Source organism: Pseudopodoces humilis, chromosome 22 (assembly GCF_049639895.1).
Source record: "Pseudopodoces humilis isolate 2021_Gansu_Grassland_sample_001 chromosome 22, ASM4963989v1, whole genome shotgun sequence".
NCBI lineage: Eukaryota > Metazoa > Chordata > Aves > Passeriformes > Paridae > Pseudopodoces > Pseudopodoces humilis.
Window position 1 is genome coordinate 10,358,515 of NC_142221.1, and position 21,477 is coordinate 10,379,991.

At 58.7% G+C, this 21,477-nt stretch overlaps 3 protein-coding genes across 5 annotated transcripts; 2 read left to right on the forward strand and 1 right to left on the reverse strand.

Annotated features, from left to right (window-relative positions):
• Window positions 1-209: 209 nt before the first annotated feature.
• On the reverse strand, window positions 210-12,659 carry FBXW5 (F-box and WD repeat domain containing 5). Of its 2 annotated transcripts, none has more exons than XM_014256358.2 (9): window positions 12,544-12,659; window positions 12,059-12,269; window positions 9,592-9,749; window positions 8,800-8,941; window positions 7,406-7,554; window positions 5,599-6,079; window positions 2,966-3,113; window positions 2,481-2,693; window positions 210-2,026 (listed from the first exon to the last, which is right to left on the reverse strand). In XM_014256358.2, exons 2-9 carry the CDS (start codon window positions 12,246-12,248, stop codon window positions 1,780-1,782), a joined length of 1,728 nt encoding a protein of 575 aa, XP_014111833.2. In that variant the 5' UTR covers window positions 12,249-12,269; window positions 12,544-12,659; the 3' UTR covers window positions 210-1,779. The 2 variants fall into 2 exon arrangements, with proteins under 2 accessions (XP_014111833.2, XP_005527188.2); XM_005527131.3 differs by having other exon boundaries at window positions 8,800-8,974.
• A 206-nt stretch (window positions 12,660-12,865) lies between these two features.
• On the forward strand, window positions 12,866-16,389 carry C8G (complement C8 gamma chain). 2 transcript variants are annotated; one of them, XM_014256363.2, is made up of 7 exons: window positions 12,866-13,143; window positions 13,876-14,015; window positions 14,676-14,746; window positions 15,048-15,155; window positions 15,447-15,548; window positions 15,723-15,761; window positions 16,109-16,389. In XM_014256363.2, exons 1-7 carry the CDS (start codon window positions 12,967-12,969, stop codon window positions 16,120-16,122), a joined length of 651 nt encoding a protein of 216 aa, XP_014111838.1. In that variant the 5' UTR covers window positions 12,866-12,966; the 3' UTR covers window positions 16,123-16,389. The 2 variants fall into 2 exon arrangements, with proteins under 2 accessions (XP_014111838.1, XP_014111839.1); XM_014256364.2 differs by lacking the exon at window positions 15,048-15,155.
• A 2,511-nt stretch (window positions 16,390-18,900) lies between these two features.
• Window positions 18,901-21,429, forward strand: LOC102105998 (lipocalin). The gene is made up of 7 exons (XM_014256362.2): window positions 18,901-19,059; window positions 19,951-20,090; window positions 20,173-20,249; window positions 20,364-20,477; window positions 20,676-20,777; window positions 20,979-21,048; window positions 21,263-21,429. Exons 1-6 carry the CDS (start codon window positions 18,961-18,963, stop codon window positions 21,002-21,004), a joined length of 558 nt encoding a protein of 185 aa, XP_014111837.1. The 5' UTR covers window positions 18,901-18,960; the 3' UTR covers window positions 21,005-21,048; window positions 21,263-21,429.
• Window positions 21,430-21,477: the final 48 nt, after the last annotated feature.

Sequence of the window (21,477 nt, forward strand, 5' to 3'; positions counted from 1 at the left end):
TGTTCAGCCCTGGCTGCCATGGACGCTTGCTGCCCTTCAGCCATCCCCTGCCTCTCTCCTGTTACTCACAGCTGTCTACCCACACAGCCCAGGGCGGGCAGCCACAGGCTGGGCAGCAGCTCCTGCAGTGCCCCAGTCCAGCCCTGTGACAGTCCTGGCCTCTGCCTCAGCAGAGCAGTGCTCAGAAAAACAAGCTCACATTGCAGAGATGCTTTAGCAGAGTATTTATTCAATGCCAGAGTGAAGAGCAAAACTCAGTACAAACAACACCTCAGTGCCTCACTCGCTGCTGCACGGAGCCACGGGTGGAGAGTTCACAGTTGGGGGAGGAGGGAGAGGCTGTTCCTTCACAGTGTGACTGTGCGGGATGTGGTGCCTGTGTGCACACACACATGAAGGAACCCCTCATTTCATGACAGAAAACCTGAGTACAGGCATTTTGGATGAAGCTGGGGCACAGCAGGACACAGGTGCCGATCCTCCTGCTGCAGAGGCTGCTAAATCCATCAATGCCATTGTGACAGGAGCTGCCACCTCCGTCAGGTCTATCAACAACCCCAGACTGGGAATGGCACAGGAACCTGCCCCAGGGCTTCCAGGGGGGGCCCAAGATGCCTCCCCCTACAGCTCCTTCCCAGCCCTGCTTCCAGGAATGACAGCAGCTCCTTGGGGCCCCATCTAGGCCAGATCAAGACAAGGAGCTTAATTTTAGACACACTTGGGTACCTGCTACAGGGAGAGAGAAGCTCAAGGGACAGACAGTGAACACCACTGAGTCTGTAGTAACTCCAAGTGACCATCCCCACTGCCGGTGGGGTCCTGGAGAAGTTGACCGCCTCCATGGCAGGTCAGCCTCAGGGACAGGGAGCTCATTCAGCTGTCACTGCAGGCAGGAGGGCTCTGTCCCTATCACCTGCAGGTGAATGAATACCTGCAGCACCTGTGGGTGCCTACACCTATTTACAGAGAACATACCTAGAGAACCTGAAGTGCCATGATTGGGTAGCGTGGGCAGGAGGTGAGCTGTCCTCACAGGTACCCCAGAAAGGGACAGCAGGTCCCCCACAATAAATACATTCCCGATCCATAGCTTATTGAAGTGCAACTCAGAGGAAGACAGAGGCAAAGCCAGCACCATGGGACCACCAGCCCTCACCCCTCCCAAGTTTGGAAACTGGTGATACCAGTACACAGACCCTAGGGCCAGGCAGGCTCCCAGCCCTGGCCCTGCCACCCCCCCAGTCCCTGCTGCCCTCCCGGGCAGAGGTGCCATGGGGAGGAGGCACTTGACATTCCCCAGCAGCCAGACAAGTTGCCCATGGAGCTTTGGGACAAACACACATTAATAAAACGCCAATATTACGAGAGTCCTGCAGTCAGGCAGCGCAGCTGCACTGTGGCCCCTGCCAAGTACTCTGCAGCTGGTAACTCCCAGTGGGGCCGGCCACGTCCCCAGCTCACACAGAGCCACACTGGACGTGCCTCAGTGTCTCGAGCCCAGAGCTCACCCAGAGAGCTATGCCCAAGTAGCAACGCTGGTGAGAAGCTGTGGGAGCTCACCCTGCAGTGACCAGCTCAGCTGCTGCCCAACAGATCCACGACAGGGCCCCAGCTCTTATGTCCTATCTGAAGCCAATGCTTCAAGGAGGAGGCAATTCCCGCTGCCAGGCTCAGCCATAGGATTTGTGTGCCTAGAGCTCATCTCTGTGCAAGGCTCAGGGCTCTGTGAGCTCAGGAGGTGCTGCAGTGAGGAAGCTGCAGGAGCAGATGTACCTGGGTTCAGCTTTTCTGGTTCATGAGCCAGGAGAAGAGCAGTTTCCTGGGCCGGGGCCTCCTGGCCTGCCGGATGCGCACAGCCCGTGGGGACCGCCACACTTTGATGGTGGTGTCATCACTGGCTGTCAGCAGCAGCTCCTGCTCCACTGGGCTGAATGCCACTGAGTTCACCACATTGTCATGCTGCAGCTTCGCCAGGCAGATGTTGTAGTGCCGGTCCCAGATGTAGCCATGTCGATCCTCTGCCCCACTGGGGTGGAGAGACAGTGGTCAGGGTGTCCCACTGGTCCCAGTGTCAGCCTAGCAGCCCCAACCCTCCCCACTCCCATCTTTCTGCAGGGATGGGGGCATAGGGAACCCAAGCCCCTGTCTCGATGAGCTTCATCCTGCGCAGGCAGTTCCCTCTGGGATCCAGTGCCCCTCAGCTCACCCCACAGCACCTGCAGCCCCAAGAAGGGCATTTACCACCTGCGACCGAACACACCACCAGCCCCAGATTTACCTTTCCTCAGGGATTTACAGCAGGATATTTACAACAGGACCAGGACAGTTACCTTTTATCAGCACTTTCCAAGTCAGTTACCCTGACTCCCATTCCCTGCTCTGCTCCCAGCACAAGGGAGTGTTCTGCTCACCCGGCCATCCCACAGCAACTGCCCCAGGGCGTCCCAGATGCAGGATCAGAATCCTGGCCACCCCCTCACCTTGCTACAAAGTCCCTGCTGACATCCAGGAAGATGAAGAAGCACTCTTCATTGGGTGTGTAGGCCCGGTGTGCACGCAGCGCTCGCTTCACCTCCTTCATGGTCTTCAGGTCAAACACATGCAGGTCGATCTCCTCAGCGATGGGAGGTGGCTGCATCGGATCTGAGATGACGCAGTCCCGTGGCCAGGCCCGGCTGTTCACATACAGGTACCTTGGGGAGGACAGGGATGGGTTACCTGTGCTGTACCACAGCTCACAGAGCCCCCTGGCACAGCAGGGATGGAGCCTACAGCTCAGCTCACTGAAATCCAGGCTGAAACGGGGAACAGGCCAGGGGTGATGCTCAGCAATAACACACCATTAGCACCTGGATCAGCAGGCACTCAATTCATCCACCACAGTCACTTCATGTCCTTGTCACCCCTCAGAGCCTGTGAGCAGCTCTTGCCCACCCTGGCAGTTGCTGAAGCCCTCAGTGCTCACCGGTGGTCAGGGGAGAGGCCCATGCCAATGATGTGCCCATGGATGTCGATGACGTGATCCAGGGAGTCAAAGAACTCATCTGAGCGCCGTTCCTCCCCCAGCACCGGCCCTGCAGTCGTCATCTGATGGGGCAGGATCCTTTTAATCCCTGTGGGATAGAAAGCAGAGGGAGGCAGTTCCATACGCTGGTGCCAGAAGGGCTGGGGGAGATCCCAAGCTTCAGGGAGATTTCCTTGGCGTGGCTAAGTAAGAACCAGCTTGCTGGGCAAGGTCTGGGACAGGCCTGCTGTCCTGGCCAGGCTCCTTCAGCTCTCCAGGTGGGCTTCAGGCCAGGACCTTGCCCATGAGCAACATCCTGGCACATCCAATCCCAGACAGGGAGATCCCAGTGGGATCAGCCAAACCTCACCTCAGCCCATCTCTGGAGCACATGGAAGCTGCGTTGGCCCAGGAGACACACTAGTTGTGGAAGGGCTTTTCTCCTAAATTATTCCCTGGGCTGGGCCTATTCTCTGCAGTAGCCAGCCTGGAGCAGCCCAGTAGATGCACTGGCTGTGGCAGACTTCTCCCCTGACACTGTCAAGTGCAGGTGGGGATCTGTTCCAGAAAGCTCAAAGAACAGACATTTAAACCAAAATTGCGTTCAAGTGATTTGTAGCTTCTGAACCCCCTGACGAAATGAGACAAGTGATGGGTCAAGCCCTGTCCCCTTCCAGCTCTGAAGAGGTCCAAAACACAAACAGCTTCACAAATGGTCCATCCCCAATGGCTTTCTGGAGGACCCCTGTGAGCCTCAGTAGCTCCTGGGCACACACACAGGCTTCATCCTCAGCAGGTCCAGAGGGAGCTGGAAGGTCCCATCCCATCCCATCCCAGCCCATCCCAGCCCAGCCCAGCCCAGCCCAGCCCATCCCATCCCAGCCCATCGCCCCTCTGCAGGAATTGCTAACATCACCTTTGATTTTAGCCCTCTCCTGCAGCCCAACAAGACGGGTGACACCCCACTACAGCTCAAGTCCAAGGCCATTCCCAATATCCCTGTCCCTGAGCTTAGGACCTTTGGGACAGGACTGGTGTTCTTCCACCCCACCAGTGCTGCTCACCAACATTTTCATCCTCACTTCCACAGCACCATGCTCCCCATTCCAAACTCAGACACACATGAGTCAGCAGGACAGGCTGCTCAACCTGAAACCAGCATGAGAAATGGGAACTCAAGGATTTCAGGCTGGAGCAGCACTGCATAGAGTGGGAGGTGAGCAAAGAGTGAGCTCCTTCAGGTCCTATGGGCACAGAGCAGGTGCACAGGGCCAGTTCTGCACACAAACTAAGGGGGAAACGACACTGTAGTGACTCATGGTGAGACAGGAACTGCCCTCCAAGCAGCAGCCTGTACTGCAAGTGTTGGCTGCCAGCCAGGGAGTCACAGAGTTCAAAGGCATCACACAAATCCCTCAGCCTTGGGAGGCTCTGGAGGAATTCAGGAGCCCAAAGGCTCTGCCTTGGTGTGTAGCAGGTTGCAGTCTGTGAGGTGGCCTTGGCTCAGCCCAGGGGATCCAGGGGCCACCTCAGCTCAGACCAGGGCTGAGTCACCATAGCTGTCTGCAAAGCCAGCCCATGGGCAGGAGCATGGAGCAGAGCTCATTCAGTCCAGGTCATATAACTGAGGTGGGCAAAGACTAAGTTGCTTACAGTTCTGGAGATTGCCTTCCTCCGCCTTACTGCTGTGGGACCATGTCATGGGAAAGTCAGGAGAGCAAGGAAGCAAGGCTGTAACTCTGTGAGCAGTGAAAGGAACTGAAACAGTCTGGCTTCACAGCAGTCTATTCTGGGAGCAGCTCCCTCCTTCCCCACACTACTGGTCCTTTCCACCTCTCTGCCAGCTTTAGGGTCTCTTGGAGAAACAGCCAGTCTACCTGCTCCTGCTCCCTGCTGAGGAGCTCCCCACAGGATTTCCTGTAAATTCAGGCTCTGCTAGATCTGTTGCCTTAACATGAGCGCCCCAGGTGAGAGCAAGTGACATCCTAACACAGGACTAGGTCACCAGCAATGTCACGGCCTGGCACATGCTGCCCCTACAGCCCACTGTATCCCACTGGTACAACAGAGGCTGCAGCCTGCCCAGCATCGCTCACCACACAAACACTGGCTGGTCCCACGCATGGCAGAGGAGAGGCAGGCAAGGGGCAGTGGCACTGCACAAGTGACTCACACATCAACTCCACGCTGCCCAGACCAGGCTTACCCTGATGCCCTGTCTATTCCTACAAAAGAAAAGGACTGAGGTCCCTGCACACACTCCTCCAGGGCAACTGCTGCCCTGCCCCTGTACCCACTGCTACTCATGGCTGGTGGTGTCCTTAACCAGTAGCTCCTTCTTGCTTTTCTGCTCAGCCCTTGCCATGACTTTGGCCATGTTTCATGCTGGCAACAACAAAACAACCCTCAGGCAAGTGGAGGAGGTGGAACTTCCCTCAGTGATGGGGCCTCTCAGAACCCAGAGCAAACTGCAGCTCACACTTCATAAACAGGCAGCAGAGAGACCAGGTCTTTTCCCGACCCAAATCCCAAGTGCAGCTGCAGCCCAGGCCCCCAGGGAACCCCGTCTGTCCCAGGCTCAGACCCAACCTTACCTATCTGGTGCGGGGAGTAGGTGAGGCATCCTGTGGTGAAGATCAAGTACTTTGTCTTGCTGTTGCTGTCTGTCGGGAGCAGGTTTGGCTCAGGCTGTTTAGTTCTGTTGCGCACAAACAGCTCGGCCACCTTTGTCTCCAGCTCTGTCTCGGTCATGGCAGGCCTCACACGGCCCTCCATGATATCATCAAAGAACTGCTGCAGCCCATGCTCCGCCGGCACACCCCCGGCATCCGGCAATTCCTGTACAGCTGGCTCCGGAGGCGGCTTGGGCTTGGCCTCTTCTTCCTCGCTGTCACTGCCAAGATCAAAGACTGGGCAGGTGGAGGAAGCAGCCAGCTGCTCCTCGTAGTCCAGGAGCAGATCCGGGGAATCATACCGGCTGCAGTCAGCCACCATCACCGTCCGGATGGTGCTGGCATTCAGGTTCTGGATCTTGAACAGTCTCTTCACTACATTCACATTCTCAGACTCGATGCCCTGTGAGCAGTGAGGAGAAGTGAGCAGGAACCACCCCACGTCACTTCCACAGTTCAAACCGAGACCCGAGCTAGCACAGGGACACTGGTGCCCACAGATCCCTTCACACTGTGTGTGGGGCACTGACACAAGAAGGGCCTCCAGCTTTGTCAGTTCTACTGAGCTCCTTCCTATCCTGGATGGAGACAGAGCGAGAGAAAATGTTTCTGCAGGCAGGAAGAAGTGGAGCGAGGAAGCACAGCAGCTGGGCAGCCCTGGTGCCACCGTACCCTGAGGTCATCAGCTGGTGCTACCTGGTGCTTTACAGTGCAGGGCCAGGAGCTGGAATTGATCCTTGTGGGTGCCTTCCACCTCAGCATACTCTACTTTCTATGATCAACAAGGATTTCAGGAAATCTGTGGATTTCAGGCCTCTGTGATAAGCATGAAGTAGGATCCCTCTGGCCCACAGCAGCAGTGGCAGAGAATCCCTGTGCTCCTGGAGTGTGCTTGTACCCCTCAGCAAAGTCACCTTGGTATCTGCTCCAGACACACAGAGCAGGTTCCTCTCTGCCTCACTGTTCCCAGCCTGCAGCTGTACCCCCACACCCCTGTTATGGCCAAAGTCCTTCCTGGCCTCTCAGGGATGGAAGGGGTAATGCTGGGGTACTGCTTCAGTGTAGCACAGAGATGTGGCTGTGGGAAGGGTCTCCTCTACCAGAGGATTTTACCTGGGGTTAGCATCTTGTTAAAATCACAAAACATGGGGATGTGCAGGTGTGACACTGAAAAAGAGGGAACACAACTGAGCAGCCCAAGTGCAGGGAGTGAATGAGAAGTTTGAGGCCAGCACACTCAGGTCCCAAGTCTCACCATGGAATCAGAAACAGCACCTGGGCCAAGAAACCTCAGCAAGGCCAGGCAGGGCTGAGCTCAGCTTCCAGCTCCCAGCAATACCCTGACCTACCAAGTGGGAGAAGGGCCATTGCTAGGACACACACCAGGCTACAGCAGTCCCAGGCCCAACTCAGACTAGCAAGGACCTCAGCAGCCCTGCTGTTGGGCAATACATGCTGTGGTGCACTGCAGCCAACTCCTCAGCTTAATTAATGTGGCAAAAGTTAATGAGATCTGAGGGCAGAGTTAGAATAGTGTAGTGAGTACCACAACACCATGCATGGAGAAACCTCCTGTAAGGGTTGCCTTGAGCTCAGGATCCTGAGGGCAAATCAGAGGAGACAAACAGGGTGGACAGGAGGATTGAGCCATCCTCCCCTGCAGCTTTCCCTCCCCCAGAAGCCAGCAGGAAGCTGCATTGTCTGCAAAGCTGGAAGGAAGGCAGCTCACCTGGAAAGCATTGTTCAGCCACAGGACTGAGCAGGAGGTTATGCGCCCAATCCGATGCAGATTGCCTGATATCAAATTGGTTTCATTCAGCCAGCAGCCAAACACATCGTAGGGCTTATTCCTCACCCTGGAAAGCAGTGTGAAGTTCTCTGGAAGGGAAACATGAGTGTGAGGCAGTGACTTCCAGCCCTGGAGAAACCGTGTGGGACAGGGGAAGTGGATCCAGATCTCTGTAGGAGAGGCCAACCCCTATCCAGCTCCCAGACACTGCTTCAGAGAAAGATTATTTCCCTTTTCTCCAGAGATATGTGATGATACCTTGCACAAAGGAAACCAAAATAACAGGGCAGTGCACAGAGCCAGAGCAAAGAGCAATCCAATCACCCATCCTTTCCCTGAGTGGGGCCCAGAGCAGGCCCTGGGGACAAGAACAAGTTAAACACATACAGAATTTCCCTCCCATCCCTGGGGCTTGAAGCTTCACCAGCCAAGACAGCTGTGCCCTCCTGATTGCTGGTACTGTGGGACTCTGCACAAAGATGGTGAGATACCATGGTGGGGATAAGCCTCACACACAGAGCTGCAGCAGAAGTGAAAGAGGCTCAGGTGACAAAACCTCAGAAAGCCCTGTGAGACCTAAGGGTGAGACTATGGCCACAAAGGTGATCGAGGGCTGGATCCAGCCACTCTCCTCTGTAGATGGGCTGAGAGAACTGGCTGTGTCCAGCATGGAGAAGACCTTAGAGTCCCTCCCAGTGCCTAAAGGGGCTCAAGGAGAGCTGGAGAAGAACCTGGGACAAGGGATGGAGGGACAGGACAAGGGGGAATGGCTTCCCACTGCCAGAGGGCTGGGTTAGATGGGATAGTGGGGGGAAATTGTTCCCCGTGAGGGTGGTGAAGCCCTGCCACAGGATGCCCAGAGAAGGTGTGGCTGCCCCTGGATCCCTGGAAGTGTCCCAGGCCAGGCTGGATGAGGCTTGGAGCAACCTGGGATAGTGGAAGGTGCCTCTGCCCATGGCAGGAGGGTTGGAATAAGATGAGCCTTAAGGTCTCTTCCAACCCAAACCATTCTGGATTTCTGTTGCTCTATGCCAAGCACCACATACGCCAGAGGCAGGGCCTTCAAGATGAGTGATGTGGATAACAGTTGCCCAGACTGGCACTTAGAAGAGAAGTGAGGCTAAATACACAACACACTACCTTGAGGTACTGCTGCAGTGACCTGAACAGAGTTAAGGCTGTCTGTGAGGTTTCCCCTCTAGAACTGTGATTGGAACCCCTTAGCTCAGGAGTCAGGACAAGCTGAGGCAAGGCTACTGCACACCCAGAGAAGAAGGGAACCCCCTCACACAGCACTCATATACCCCAGGGAGCCCCAGGGAAGCCCCACTTACCCATGCTGATCACAGCAATCTCTCCTGAGGAGGAGTTGTGAGGCCCCACAAAGACACCAGATACCAGCAGGAGGGAGTCATCGGAGTTGAACTGGGAGAACTGGGTGTAGCTCCAGTTGTATGGCCTCATGTTGGAGCTGTGCTGCAGGGAGATGTCCAGATCATTGCTCCAGATCTACAGAGATGGACAATCAGGAAGCTGCTGAGAAGCCTGAGACTGGTTCTGCTTTATCTGTTCTGCCAGTACTCACCAGGACATGAAAAACAAACATTATCAAAAACCCCATTTAACTGCCTCCTACTCACTACATCCCTGTCCCTTCCCCTGACAGAAAATGGAGAGGGGCTAAATGAAGAACTGCTGCTCCACTGGTCAGAGGAGATTGAGTTCATGCAGTGAATGGTGCTACCACAGCTGGGTTTCCGGCATGTTCAGACAGATTCTTCCCAGGACAACAACTCAGGGAAAACATGATCCACTGCAGTGGATCATTATCTTCCTAGTCTTCATCAGACCCATGGCACAACAGGGCACTGATCTTCACCTAGAAAGCAAGGCACCTTGGCCACCTACACACACACACTCTGGAGCTGGAATCCACAGCCCCCAAGGCTATATTTGCAAGAGTCATTAGTTCTGTGGCTTAGAAGACAGCTCAGCACCCACAGGAACCAGCCCAAGTCCAGGGATGTCTGGTCAAACCTCTCCAAATATTTCCCAAAAGCTGCTCTCAGGGCTAAGCCCCACTGGACCAAGGCTGCAAGGGCTGGGCAGGGCACCTACCACTTTACCTTGACCGTGCAGTCTTTGGAGCATGATGCAAACAGGCAGCCAGAGTGGGAAAAGCTCAGGTGCAAAACTTGGTCATTGTGCTCCTTCAGAGCCTGCACTTCCACGCAAGGGATGGTGTCGTAGAGCCTCTGGAACTCATCGTACCAGGAGACAGCACCTGCAGCACAGAGCATGGACACGGGACGGGAGTGTGAGTGGAGGGGAGCAGAGCTGGGCTAAACACGGCATCAGGCTTTAATAAATCAATCCTGGCTCCTGAGAGCAAGGCCAGAAGCTCTTCTGGGGCACCAACCCAGGGCTGTAGCTCAGCTACCAATCCTCAGCATTTTCCTCAGCAGCTTCCCCACTCCCAAACACAAAAAACCTTTCTTCCAGTACACAGACTGCTCCACACCACATCTCTGCTTTCCAAACCAGCAGAGCCCCTGCTGGAACAGCCTGCACAGAGGCTCCGGCTGTCAGGCCAAAACCTTGCTCAGGACAAAACACTCCTGAGAAGGAACATGTGTTCGAGCACAACCAGATCAACCAGGTGGGACAAGAGGAAAGCTGGGAAGCTGCTCCTCACCATACCCAGCTCTGCACTGATTATCTCTGTCTTGTCTAGCGCAGAATTAAGACGGTTCCAGAAAGGGTCTGGGACCAGGAAAAAAACATTTCCATGAGGTAAGAGACTTGAAGAAATGAGACAGAAGAACAGAAGCTGGGCACAGTGTGCTGAGCACAGCCTGGGGCACACTCACAGGAGTCTTACTGATGGACAATAAAAGGTAAATAAAGATTTTTAATGAAGGGCCCAGCCAGGCAGCCTACAGACTTCTTGTAGCAGCAAATCCCAGAGAGCCAAAGAGGATTAGCCATGCATATGGATAAGGGCCAACTTTCCTAGTGACACTGAACAGGACTGAAGGATTTTTTGGAACACGCTGCAGCCCAGGAGGCACCTGGAGGGACCAGCTCGCTGCCAGCACATCCCACTGCTGCGTGAGGCTGGGCGCTTCGACCCCCTCTGAGCCTCCTGGTCCCGGCCTATCCAGCTGTGAAAAGCCTGAGCAAGCCCCATTTGGAAGCAAACCCAACATTTCATCTTACAGACCCACTCCATACCATTCCTCTAACCATGGAGCTGTCAGGGCAGCCAGGCTGGCAGAGGTATTCCCCAAACTCATGCTCCAGCCTCTGCCCACGCCTGCCAGCTGTCCCTATCCTGCTGCCTCGTGCAGGGTGCCCACAGCTCCAGCAGCCAGGGAGGTGCCTGAATATGTTACTGAGCTACACCAACTGCTTGATCCTAATTAATGCTCAAGAACAGGGCTGGCAGCTGACTAAGCAGCTCCAGGAGGAGCTGGGAGGGAACAAGCCTGGTCAAAAGGCTTCAGGAAAACCCTAAAGAGAACATCCTCAGCACCATGGAGCTCCCCGGGTCTGCAAGAGCAAAGTCACACAGCCTGGAGGAATCCCATTGACATCTACCTCCTCCCAGAGCCCTTCTGCAGTGGTGCTCCTGCTGCAAGGAGATCAGCTCCCACTGCCTGGTTCTTGGCATTTCCTCCTGCCCTTCTGTAGCCACTGCAACTCACAACCCAGGATTCAATTCCCTCAGCCACAGCTGGGGATCCCCTACACAGCCCTCTCACACCCTGCAGCACACTGGGAATGGGCTGCTTGGAGAGAAACCCGCCTGGGCAGCAAGAGCTCCTGCTGCTGGGTCCCAGCTGGTGTGACAGAGCTGGGTCATCCTTCCAGACTGCACCAAACTGCTTCCAGCACTGGGTGCTCAGCCGGGAGCAGAGCTGTGATCACACGACTGCCACCCCCAAGCCTTCTGACAGCTTGGCCAAGGACAGCCCTGCCAGGCTCTGTCAGCTCCTGTTGTGAGCCCAGATCAAATCCAACCTGCCCTGGTGCTGTGGGGCAGCTGCTGACTCAGCACATGTCCCCAGTGCTGTCACAGGGCCCCACATCCCCCAGACAGGCACAGGTGTCCCTGCACAGTCCAGGCCCTGGGACCCTCAGAGCAGCCAGTGGTGCTTGTTGCAGCGCCTATTCCAGTTGGAGAAGTGACAGACCTGCAGCAGAGGGGCTGCCAAGTCCCAGAAAGGCCAAGGCAGCAGTGATTCCACAGATCCCATGCAGGCTGGGATGCAGCAGCATGTGGTGACACACTGCAACTCCCGGGATCTCCCTGGGCAGCAGCTACAGAGAGCACCTGCCTAGAGAGCTCAGAAACCTCTTTTCTGTGACAAGAAGGGAAAGGCAAAGCATTTTCAGCCCTTTGACCCCCTGGCAGACCCAGAGCCCTTCCCGTGCACATCTCAGCCCATGACACTGTGACACAGCTGAGGGGACGCGGTTCGGGGTTTCCACCACCCCGACAGCAGAGGGCAGAGGAGGGGAGTGCAGTCTCCGTCCCGGGCTCACGGCAGCTGCCGTCCCCCGGGATCAGCCCCGTGCCCCGGAGCGCACCTGGGTGCCGCGGCACATCCCGGGACACGCGGTAGTAGCGGTAGAAAAGCTCCTTCCACAAGAATTCGTCGCGAGCCACGGCGCGCCACTGTTGGCAGACGAGCCCCACCGAGAGCACGTCGGCATGGTCCAGGTACAGAAAGATCTCGAACAGGACGGTGCCCGGGAGCCGGGGGCAGCCCGCGTCCATCGTGTCATTCTGCCGCCGCGCCTGGAACGGAGCGGAGTGCTGCTGTCAGGCTCCAGCAGGGGACCCGCACCCGCCGAGGGCCCGCGGCCCTCCCGAGCTTTGGCCGCTGCTCCCTTCGTGCCGTGCCCGGTGCCCTGGTGCCTCCCGCGGCTAGTATCCCGCCCGTGCCGTGCCCGGCTTCCCCGGTGTCCCCCTTGGCTAGTGTTCCCCCTCTGCCGTGCCCAGTGCACCCATGGCCAGCGTTCCCCCCGTGCCGTGCCGTGCCGTGCCCGGTGTCCCCGCTGTCCCCCCGCACCTCGGCGGCTCCGCTGCCCCCGCCCCGCCGCGCCACTTCCGGCCGGCGCTCCCGGTGCTCCCCCGCCGGCCAATCACCGGGCACGTCCGGCCGCAGCCCCGACGGCTCGAGCACAGAGCTCCCCGCAGCGTGCCAGACGCAGCGAGGGGAGCGCAGCGCGATCGCTCAGAATGCCCCGGAAGCGGCAACGCTGCCCCACCTCGACCACGCCCACCACAGACCACGCCCCATGAGCCCCGCCCGTGCCCCGTTAGACCACGCCCCATCTTGGACAGGCCCCGCCCACCCCTGGATCCACACACACACCCCCCCCCCGGCCCCTCCTCAACCTTCGGCCCTGTCCGGGGCCGCTCACTTGGCTCCAGCCGGGCCCGGCCCGGCGATGACCCCGGCGATGACCCTGTCCAGCCGCCACCAGGTCTCATGGCTCCCGGTCGCGCCCGTCTCGCACACCGGCACATGGCGGCCCTGCGCACCCTCCTGCTCCTCGGGCTGCTCCTGACGGCGCGGGGGCAGAAGGCGGCGCAGAGACGGCGGCCGCCCCCTCCCCAGAGTGCACTGGAGAAGGTGGTGGCTCAGGAGGGGCTCAGCCTCCACCAGGTGAGGGGTTGGGCAGAGGGGTCTGTGGGCATCCGCTGAAGCCGCGCTTGGGTGGGCTGCAGGGAGCCGCGGTGGCTCCTGTTTCGTGCTACCCCTGGAGTCCCCCCCAGATCCACCTCTGCAGCCCATCCTCCCCCATACCCCCTGTGCCCTCTCCCCCCCAGGCCCACCCTTGCAGACCCCCACTGTCCTCCCCACTCAGCCTCCCAGCCCATCCCCAAGCCCCTCGGTGCCCTCCACACAGCCAGGGCTTCCAGAGCCTAGCTCAGCCCCAGCACTGCCCGCAGAGCTGCCCACAGAGCAGGTGCAGGGGCCAGAGCCTTACAGGGGTCCTCGACCATCTGAAGCTGCTGCGGGGTTTGTGCAGCCGCCCTCACTTTGGGGCTCTGCTGGTGGGGCAGAGCTGGGGCTGCAGCAAAAAGCGGTGCCCAGCACACACCCAGTGTGGCATTGGGGTGCCCGCAGTGCTGTGGGCAGTGTGAGCCATGGGCAGGTGCCTTGGACATCCCCTACACACCCCCAGCCTGTCAGGAGCTGCCCTGCCCAGCCCCAGGCTCCTGCCCTGCAATCCCCCCTACTGGCACCTGAAGGGCAGTTGTGCCCTGTGGGCACCCCAAGTGACAGGCTGTGGGCAGAGGTGCCAAGTGAGAGGAAGGAGGGTGCTCAGGATGGTTGAGTGGTGACATCCCAGGCTGGTGGCCCTGTAGATGGTGCCACCCCTGTGCCATGCAGCTCTCAGGGAAGTGGTTCCTGGTCAGCATGGCCTCCCAATGCAGCTACCTGCTTGAGCACAGCCACCAGCTGGAGGCCACGACAGTGACAATAACCATCCTGGATGGGCAGAGCCTGGCCATCAGCACCTTCAGGAAGCTGTGAGTAATGCCAGGGACAGGGTCTGCGGGCAGGGACAGGGGTGCTGCAGGCAGGTCAGAACAGGACTGATGCCCTGGGATGGGGACTCCGAAAGCAGGTCAGAGCAGTGCCAGTGCCCTGGCCACAGACTCCAAACAGGACAGAGCTGCCCCAGAGCCAAGCGTTGTGGGATACCCTCCAGAGAGTTTTGTAGTAGAAACCCTGGCCATGATTGGCACCCTGCCACCCATACAGCCACTAGCTCAAGGCTGGGCTGGGTGTGCCCAGGCTGGTCCGTGTGAGGACAGCCAGGCTGGCAAAACTGAGGCACGTGGTGGTTCCATGGCTGTGCAGCCCAGGACTGGCTCTTGGGACTATCCCAGAGGCAGCATGTCTCAGGATGACGACCTTCAGCACATCTGTGAGCACTTTCCCCAGCCTGGCGGGCCACGAGGTCCTGACCAGGCTCAGTGCTGCAGGGGGCTGGCAAGGACACCTTGGGCTCAACAGATTTTGGGCCCAGCATCTCTTACAATGTCTCCCCAGTGTTCTGGGATATCTTTCCCTGGGGGGAAAACAAAGTTCCAAGGAAACAGACAGTGTGTGTCTCTGGGCGGGCAGGGACCCAGGAATATCCTCCACAGCCTGTACTGACATTTCCTCCTCGTCTCCCCATGCAGGGACAAGATGTGCTGGGAAATCAGGCAGCACTACCTTCCTGCCCAGGCCCCTGGACACTTCCTGCTGAAGGGTGAGGGAGACTGGTCTGGGGTGACAGGAGGTTGCTGGAGCCCCCCAGTCCTGCTCTCAGCAGGGTTTTGGTACCAATGTCCCTCTTCCCAGTGCACTCCCAGTATTCTATGTCTTGGGTCCCTAAGTGCCGGATGCCATCACGGGTGACATGATGGGCTGTTGTCTGTGGGGGCTGCCCCACTCTGGCCTGATTTTCACCCCTTGTACACCTGGTTTGTGGTGAAATGAAGCCCCTGGATGATGCTGGGGCTAACCAAGATTGACCAGGACTAACTGGGCTATCCTCTTGTCCTTCCCAGGCCATAGGAAAAGCAGCAAGGTGGATGTGGTGGTGGGTGAGGCTGACCCTAGCAACTTCATTATCCTTTATTACCAGAAGGGCCGCAGCATCTCTGTTAAGCTCTATGGTAGGCTTTGACTCGGGGCCTCATGGCAGGTGGAGGACAGGGGTGGGAAACCCATGCTGGACTCAGGAGAGGCCAGCCAAAGCCTTGGAGGATCCAGCCTGGGAATGGGGGTCACTCCCAGCTGGAGAATTGTCCCCAGATGCTGTGGGGGAGCAGGTAAGGAGGGAACTGGGAACCCATTTCTCTGAGCTGAAAACCCCGTGGGGCCTGAGCCTTGTGTGGGGACATGGGGGGCTTCAGGCCCGGGCCAGGTAGGGCCTGAGGCCTCTGATGGTGTCTCCCCTTGTACAGGACGGACCAGCCTGGTCAGTGATGCCATCATGGACAAGTTCGAGCAGCACATCAGGGCTGTGGGTCTGAGTGAGGATGTGACCTACTACTTCCCCACCTATGGTGGGTGGCACACAGTCCTCAGGGAGACCTGTGTGGGTTCTGTCCTGATGCTCTGGCCACCCCAGGGACAAAGATGCAAGAATGGGGCTGTGCCCTGCAATGTCCTGGGGGTGCAGGGACTGGAGGGTGCCAAGCTCCAGACAAGGTGATCCCCCCGGGCTCTGTCTCTTGCAGGGTTTTGTGACTCTGCAGATGAGTTTCACATCCTTGATGGTGAGTTGGGGATGCTGGGTGATGTGCTGGGTGCCCTCTCCTATGTGCCAGGCTTGGTCCCACACTGGGCGTCAGTTGGGTGTCCCTCCTGGCAGTGGGCTGGGCACAGTGGGCCAGATCCACACTGCACCATGACTGTGTAGTCCTGCCTCAGGAGTGTGGGAGGGCTGGTCTGGGACGGGAGAGGCCATGCCAGACCATTCCCCAGAAGAGTCTGTGCTCTTGTGTGCACAGTGTCACTCAGAATGGGCATCAGGTACATCCTGGCAAAGCAAGCCCCACTCACCCCCCAGATGGGTCAGACTGGGCATGGACACCCCCACAGCCCCTCAGCACTTCTTTTCCAGAAACGAAGCTGTAGGTGCGGATGGAGTTGCCATGGGGTCTCAGGGCTCCGCCCTCACCTCAGCCAGCTGCCCATGTCCACGCAGATCTGAGCCGCACTTGAGTCTGCTCCCCCTGCTGCTCCACAGTTCTGGAGCCAGCCTTGGGGTTCCTCAGCCCCTCCAGCTCTGCTGGCAGCTGCACTTGTCCTTGTCCTGTGCCCCCTAGCTTTTGTCCCCCCTCTGCTCTGTACCCCACTCTCCTGCAGCAGCCAGCAACACCCCAATAAACACCTCAGAGAAGAGCCTGTGTACAGGCCAGTCAGCTCTTGGTCTGCCCCAGCCAGGCCAGCACTGCCTCCACCATGGGCTGACAATGCCTTGGACACGTGCTGAGGGGGTGTTGGGGGGCTGTGCAGCCCCCTTCCATGAAGACCCCTGCCATCTTTTCTGTGAGCCTTCACCAGCCATGGGAGAGTGGGACGGAATTGTGTCAGTGGTTCCTGTGGTGTGAATTGTGTGGTGGTTCCTGTGACGTGGTACCTGTCATCAAGCTGGCAGGGGCAAGGGAGGTCCCAGCACTGAGGGGAACGGCGCTGTCCCTGGGCCACAGGGGGCATGGACTTAGGGGCACTGGGGAGAGCACAGCATCTGCCTTTTCTCCCAACAAGCTGGGAGATCACTCAGGGACCCCAGGGGATGAAATCTTAGTCCCACAATCCTGCTTCCTGTCCCCAGGACCTCCAGGGCCAGGAAACAGCCTGTTCCCCTGCCCCAGCCCTGCAGAGTTTGTTTCTCGAGGGGCTGCTGCCTGCACTGGACTCCTGCCCACACAGCCAGCACCTCGCAGACAGACAGGCAGGGCACTGGAGGGGCTGGAGGGCTGGGTAGACCCCCTGGGTTAATGCTGCAGCCCCTCATCTGACCCCTCCTCCCAGCCGAGGCGGTCCTGCCACATTTCAGGATTGGCGCTGGCTCCAGGTGGGGACAGGGCAGCCCCCGGGCCGGGAGCAGCCGTCTGTCCACAGTACAAAAAAGCATTTTGCAATCCTAGCGGGAACTGCTGGCACGTGTTGTTTATCAGGGAATTATGTAAGGGAAGACACGTGTTGTGCCAGAAGCCAGTCCCTGTTCCCACCACCCGTGTCCAGCCTGGCCGCCCCCCGAACCTGACAGAGCTGGGCTGTGCTGGATCCAGCCCATTTTACCTGCACCCCGAAGTGGCTGCACTGGGCAGGGGGGAAAGGGAGCAAGGGGAGAGACCCGGGGAGCTGGGCTGGTCCATAAGGATTCCCCACACCCTTCATCCCAGCTCGGATCATCCATCCTTGGGGCTAAACCATTTCTGAGTGCAAACACCCAGGTTATGCCCAAGGGTCTGTGTCCAGCTGCCGCAGGAACCCACAGTCCAGATACTCCGTCCTGCCCCCAGCCTTGTTCTTTCTGCCCCTTGCCACTGTTGGTGTCCCCTATGCCCCCAAGTGCTCCCATACTCCTGAGCTTGCACCGGCTTTGCCACACAGGTGCCTGGGCTGGCTCCCAGCTTTGTCACCCTCAGGAGACCCGGGCACCCCCTGGGCATCCATCGGTCACCCCCTCCTGGCACCTGGGCAAGGAACTGGAGGTATCTGGCAGCAGGGGGGACTTTGTGTTCCTGCTGCAGCGCCAGGTGACAGTGACACCCTGGGTGTTCCTTGCCTCGGTGCCTGATGGAGAGTGTTCCCCCAGCACCCTGAAGGTGAGCTCTGGGGGAGACTGAGCCCCAGCCCAGCATACAGGGCCCCAGCCAGGCTCTGGGTCACCTTGTCCTGCTGGAAGCCAGCTTGGACGGGAGTGCTGTCCTGGGCATGCAGTGTCCCGAGCAGAGCCAGCCCCAGTCCTGCCTGGCTCAGCTTTTGTTTTGTTTTAATAAATCCACGGGGCCGAGCAGGCGCGGGGTGTGCAGGGCAGGGCGGCCTCACAGCGGGATGCAGGGAGGGGAATGTGCAAGGGGGGCTGCCAGGGGAAAACCAGCTGTTCTGAAAACATGCTCCTTACGTAAAGCACCCTGGCAGGGCTGCACCGTGGGTCTGGGGCTCTGCCCGGCATAGCCAGCCCTGCCCAAACCCTGCCAGACCTGTGGGCATTGCTGCTGGCACCAGCATACATCCCCTGCCCTCAGCCTGCAGGAGAGTCCCCAGATTGAGTGGGATACCTTAGTACCTGCTAAGACCCCAAACCAAGGACAGCATCTCCAGCCCCTCCAGCACCTGGCAAAGGGTGCAGGGTGGTGGGGCAGGTGGGCTATAAAGTCCTAAGGTGCATCTGGCTGCATGCTGGTCCCCAGAGAGCTGAACATCATGGAGCTCCCCGGCTCACCGGTGGGACACACCCCAAGGGTGCTGAGTTGGGTGTTGCAGGGACTTGAGTCAAGGCAAAGCAGGAGGTCCCACAGGTATCAAGTCCCATGGGTTGGGTTGGGACCTGGCAGGCCCTGGATTTCCTCCATCTCACTGAAGCCCCACTCTGGGTCTGAGTGAGGCCACCCTGTGTGGATGGGGCAGCGCTGGCCCCTCTCCATGGGCTGCTCCCTGCCCCAGCCCAGCAGCACTGGAGGCAGGGCAGCCACTCCGCTGGCCGCTGGCTGTTTTCACTGCAGAGCATTTTGGCACCCTGGAGCAAATACATCATATCAACAGGAGGGAAGCATTCACAGGATCCCCTGCTTGCCCTTTGGCTTCAGTGCTCTGTCCTGCCCCAGCTTGCATAACGGCATGGGGGGAGGCAGGGCTGGCTGCCCGGGGGCCCCTGCAATGCCTGACCATAAATAGGGGCTCGACAAACTCTCCAGCACCGCAGCGCTCTGCCTCCAGCTCTCGGCTCAGCTCCACTTTGCCATGCAGGCCACACTGCTCGGCGTCCTGGGGCTGGCCCTGCTCAGCACACTGCACGCCCAGGACAGCATTCCTGTCCAAGCTGACTTCCAGCAGGACAAGGTGACCCAGGCCAACCGGCATCACCTCTGTGGAGGTTTGGGGTGTTTTGGGGGATCCTTGCCCTGAAAATGTGGGGAGGGGGTGGTGCAGGTGGATGGGGGGCCAGGCTCGCCCTGGTGCACATGCAGCCCCCTCATCCTGGGACCTCCCAGCACCTGGGTTTGGTGGGATCCAGCATCCAGGCTCCAGCCTGTGGGGCAGAACCCTGGATTAGGCATGGGTCCGAGCTGCTGCTGTGCTGTGGAATGGGTGTGGATGCTCAGGGATTTTACAGGGGAGAGTGAGAAAGGCAATCTCAGTCTGACAGCACAGATGTGGGCCATGGGAACCCGTCCCCAGCAAAGACCCCAGCCCAGGGCCACAAAAAAACAAGGGCTGCTGTGCTGGGGTATCCCTTCCATCCCTCCTCCTGGCAAGGTGCTGGGGGGGACAGAGGTGCTGGAGCTGGAGGGAGGCACTTGCTTCAAGGACAGGGGTTTGGGGTGTGCTGCAAGGGTGATCCCAGCACAGCTGCTCTCCAAGGCTGGCAGTTCCCCTCAGGGCAGCACACTGCTGGCTCCTTAGACCGGAATGGAACGAGCCGTGCTGCACCCAGTGTCTTGACCCCTCCTCACACCCACAGATGGCTGTAAATGGTATCTCAGAGCCAGGCAGTCCTGTCACACTCCCTGGGCTTGGGGTGAAGAGGAAGGAAACACCCAAGGGCAGTGAAGGGCATGTAATGAAACAGGGATTTCCTTGTTCCTGGGTTTTGTGGTTGCCAAGAGCTGTAGCAGCTCCCTGAGACGCTGTCCTGCTGTAGGGGGGACATGGCCTGGGCTGGGGCTGGTGGAGGCTGAGGGGTGAGACAGGGTCTGTGCCCAGCTGGGGCTGAGTGGAGGTTGTGTGCAGCTCACAGGGAGATGGTACAGCATTGGCCTGGCCTCCAACTCTAACTGGTTCAAGGAGAAGAGGCACCTGATGAAGATGTGCACCACCATCATCTCCACCACCGCAGAGGGGAACCTGGAAGTTACATCTACTTACCCCAAGTATGGGGCATGGGGAGGGAGTGCGCGGGGAGGGGGTACCGGGGGTGGCCACTGGTGCATCCCGCGCTGCTGTTCTCCCCAGGGGGGACCAGTGCGTGACGAGGACCAGTCTTTACACCAAGACAGAGCAGCCAGGGCGGTTCAGCTACACCAGCCCACGTGAGTGCCCAGCTTCTGTGCTGCCCTGGACACACTCACAGCCCTGCTGTGCCTGCTCCTGCCTTGGAGCTGATTTTGAGCTCAAGGCTGAGTTGTGCCCCATGTCCCCTACAGGCTGGGGCAGCAAGCACAGCATCCATGTGGTGGAGACCAACTATGAGGAATACGCCTTGGTGGCCACCCGCATCTTCAAGAGCACTGGTTCCTCCACCATGGTGCTGCTCTACAGTACGTCTGCCCCGGGACCCCCATGCTGTCCATGCCCCTGGGATGTCTCTTTTCCATAGGAGAAGGGCAGGGTTAGGGTAATTTCTCAAACTGGGGTGACCCTGGGGGGATGGTGGCTGGGTTGGGATCCCCGGGCTGCCCGTACCTCTGTGCTGGTGGGTACGGGGGGACTGCCTCTCACCCTGCTCTTGACTGCAGGCCGGACAAAGGAGCTGAGTCCTGAGCACCTGGAGATGTTCACCCAGTTCTCCAGGGAGCAGGGCCTGACGGATGATGAGATCCTCATCCTGCCCCAGACAGGTGAGGCTGGGAGCACAGGGATGGTGTCAGGGAGTAGGGGGTGAGGATACCAGAGGGGGACTGAGTAGGAGGAGACCCTGCTGGCTTGTGTCTGCCTCTCTATGGGGCCAGCCATGGGGTATCCCCATTCAGGATCCCCCGGGGGGGCTAAGGTCCCACAGCCCCCAGAGGAGCTGATCTCCCTGTTTCTTCCTCCTGCAGACAAATGCATGGCAGATGCTGCTTAGGTGAGTCCTGACTTCACTGGGACTCAGACCAGCCCTGCCGGAGGGTATGTGGATGCTTAAAGCCGTGTACCCCACAGAGCCCCCAGCCCCTCTACAATCCTTCCCGAGGCTGCTCCTCTCCTCACAACTACTGGGGATCCCCCACCCAGCCCTGTGGGGTGCCTCCCCACACAGTGTGGGGCTCGCCAGGCCCATGTACCCCCTCTGTGTTACCTGGTCTCCCACAGCTCAGCCGTGCTCACCCCCCATCTTTTCCAGGCAGACCCACCAGCTGCTACCAGTCCAAGCCCCAGCAGCACCGCAAACTGGCGACCACCCTGTCCCATCGGACCACCAGTGGCTCCCCAGCACTGCAGCAGTCTTCGCTTCCTGGCTTCACAACCTACACCTGTATCCCTGTCTCAATTAAAGCCCATAAAAAACCAGCCCTTGCCTGCTGGATTGTTGTGAGGCAGCCCCAAACAAGGCGATGG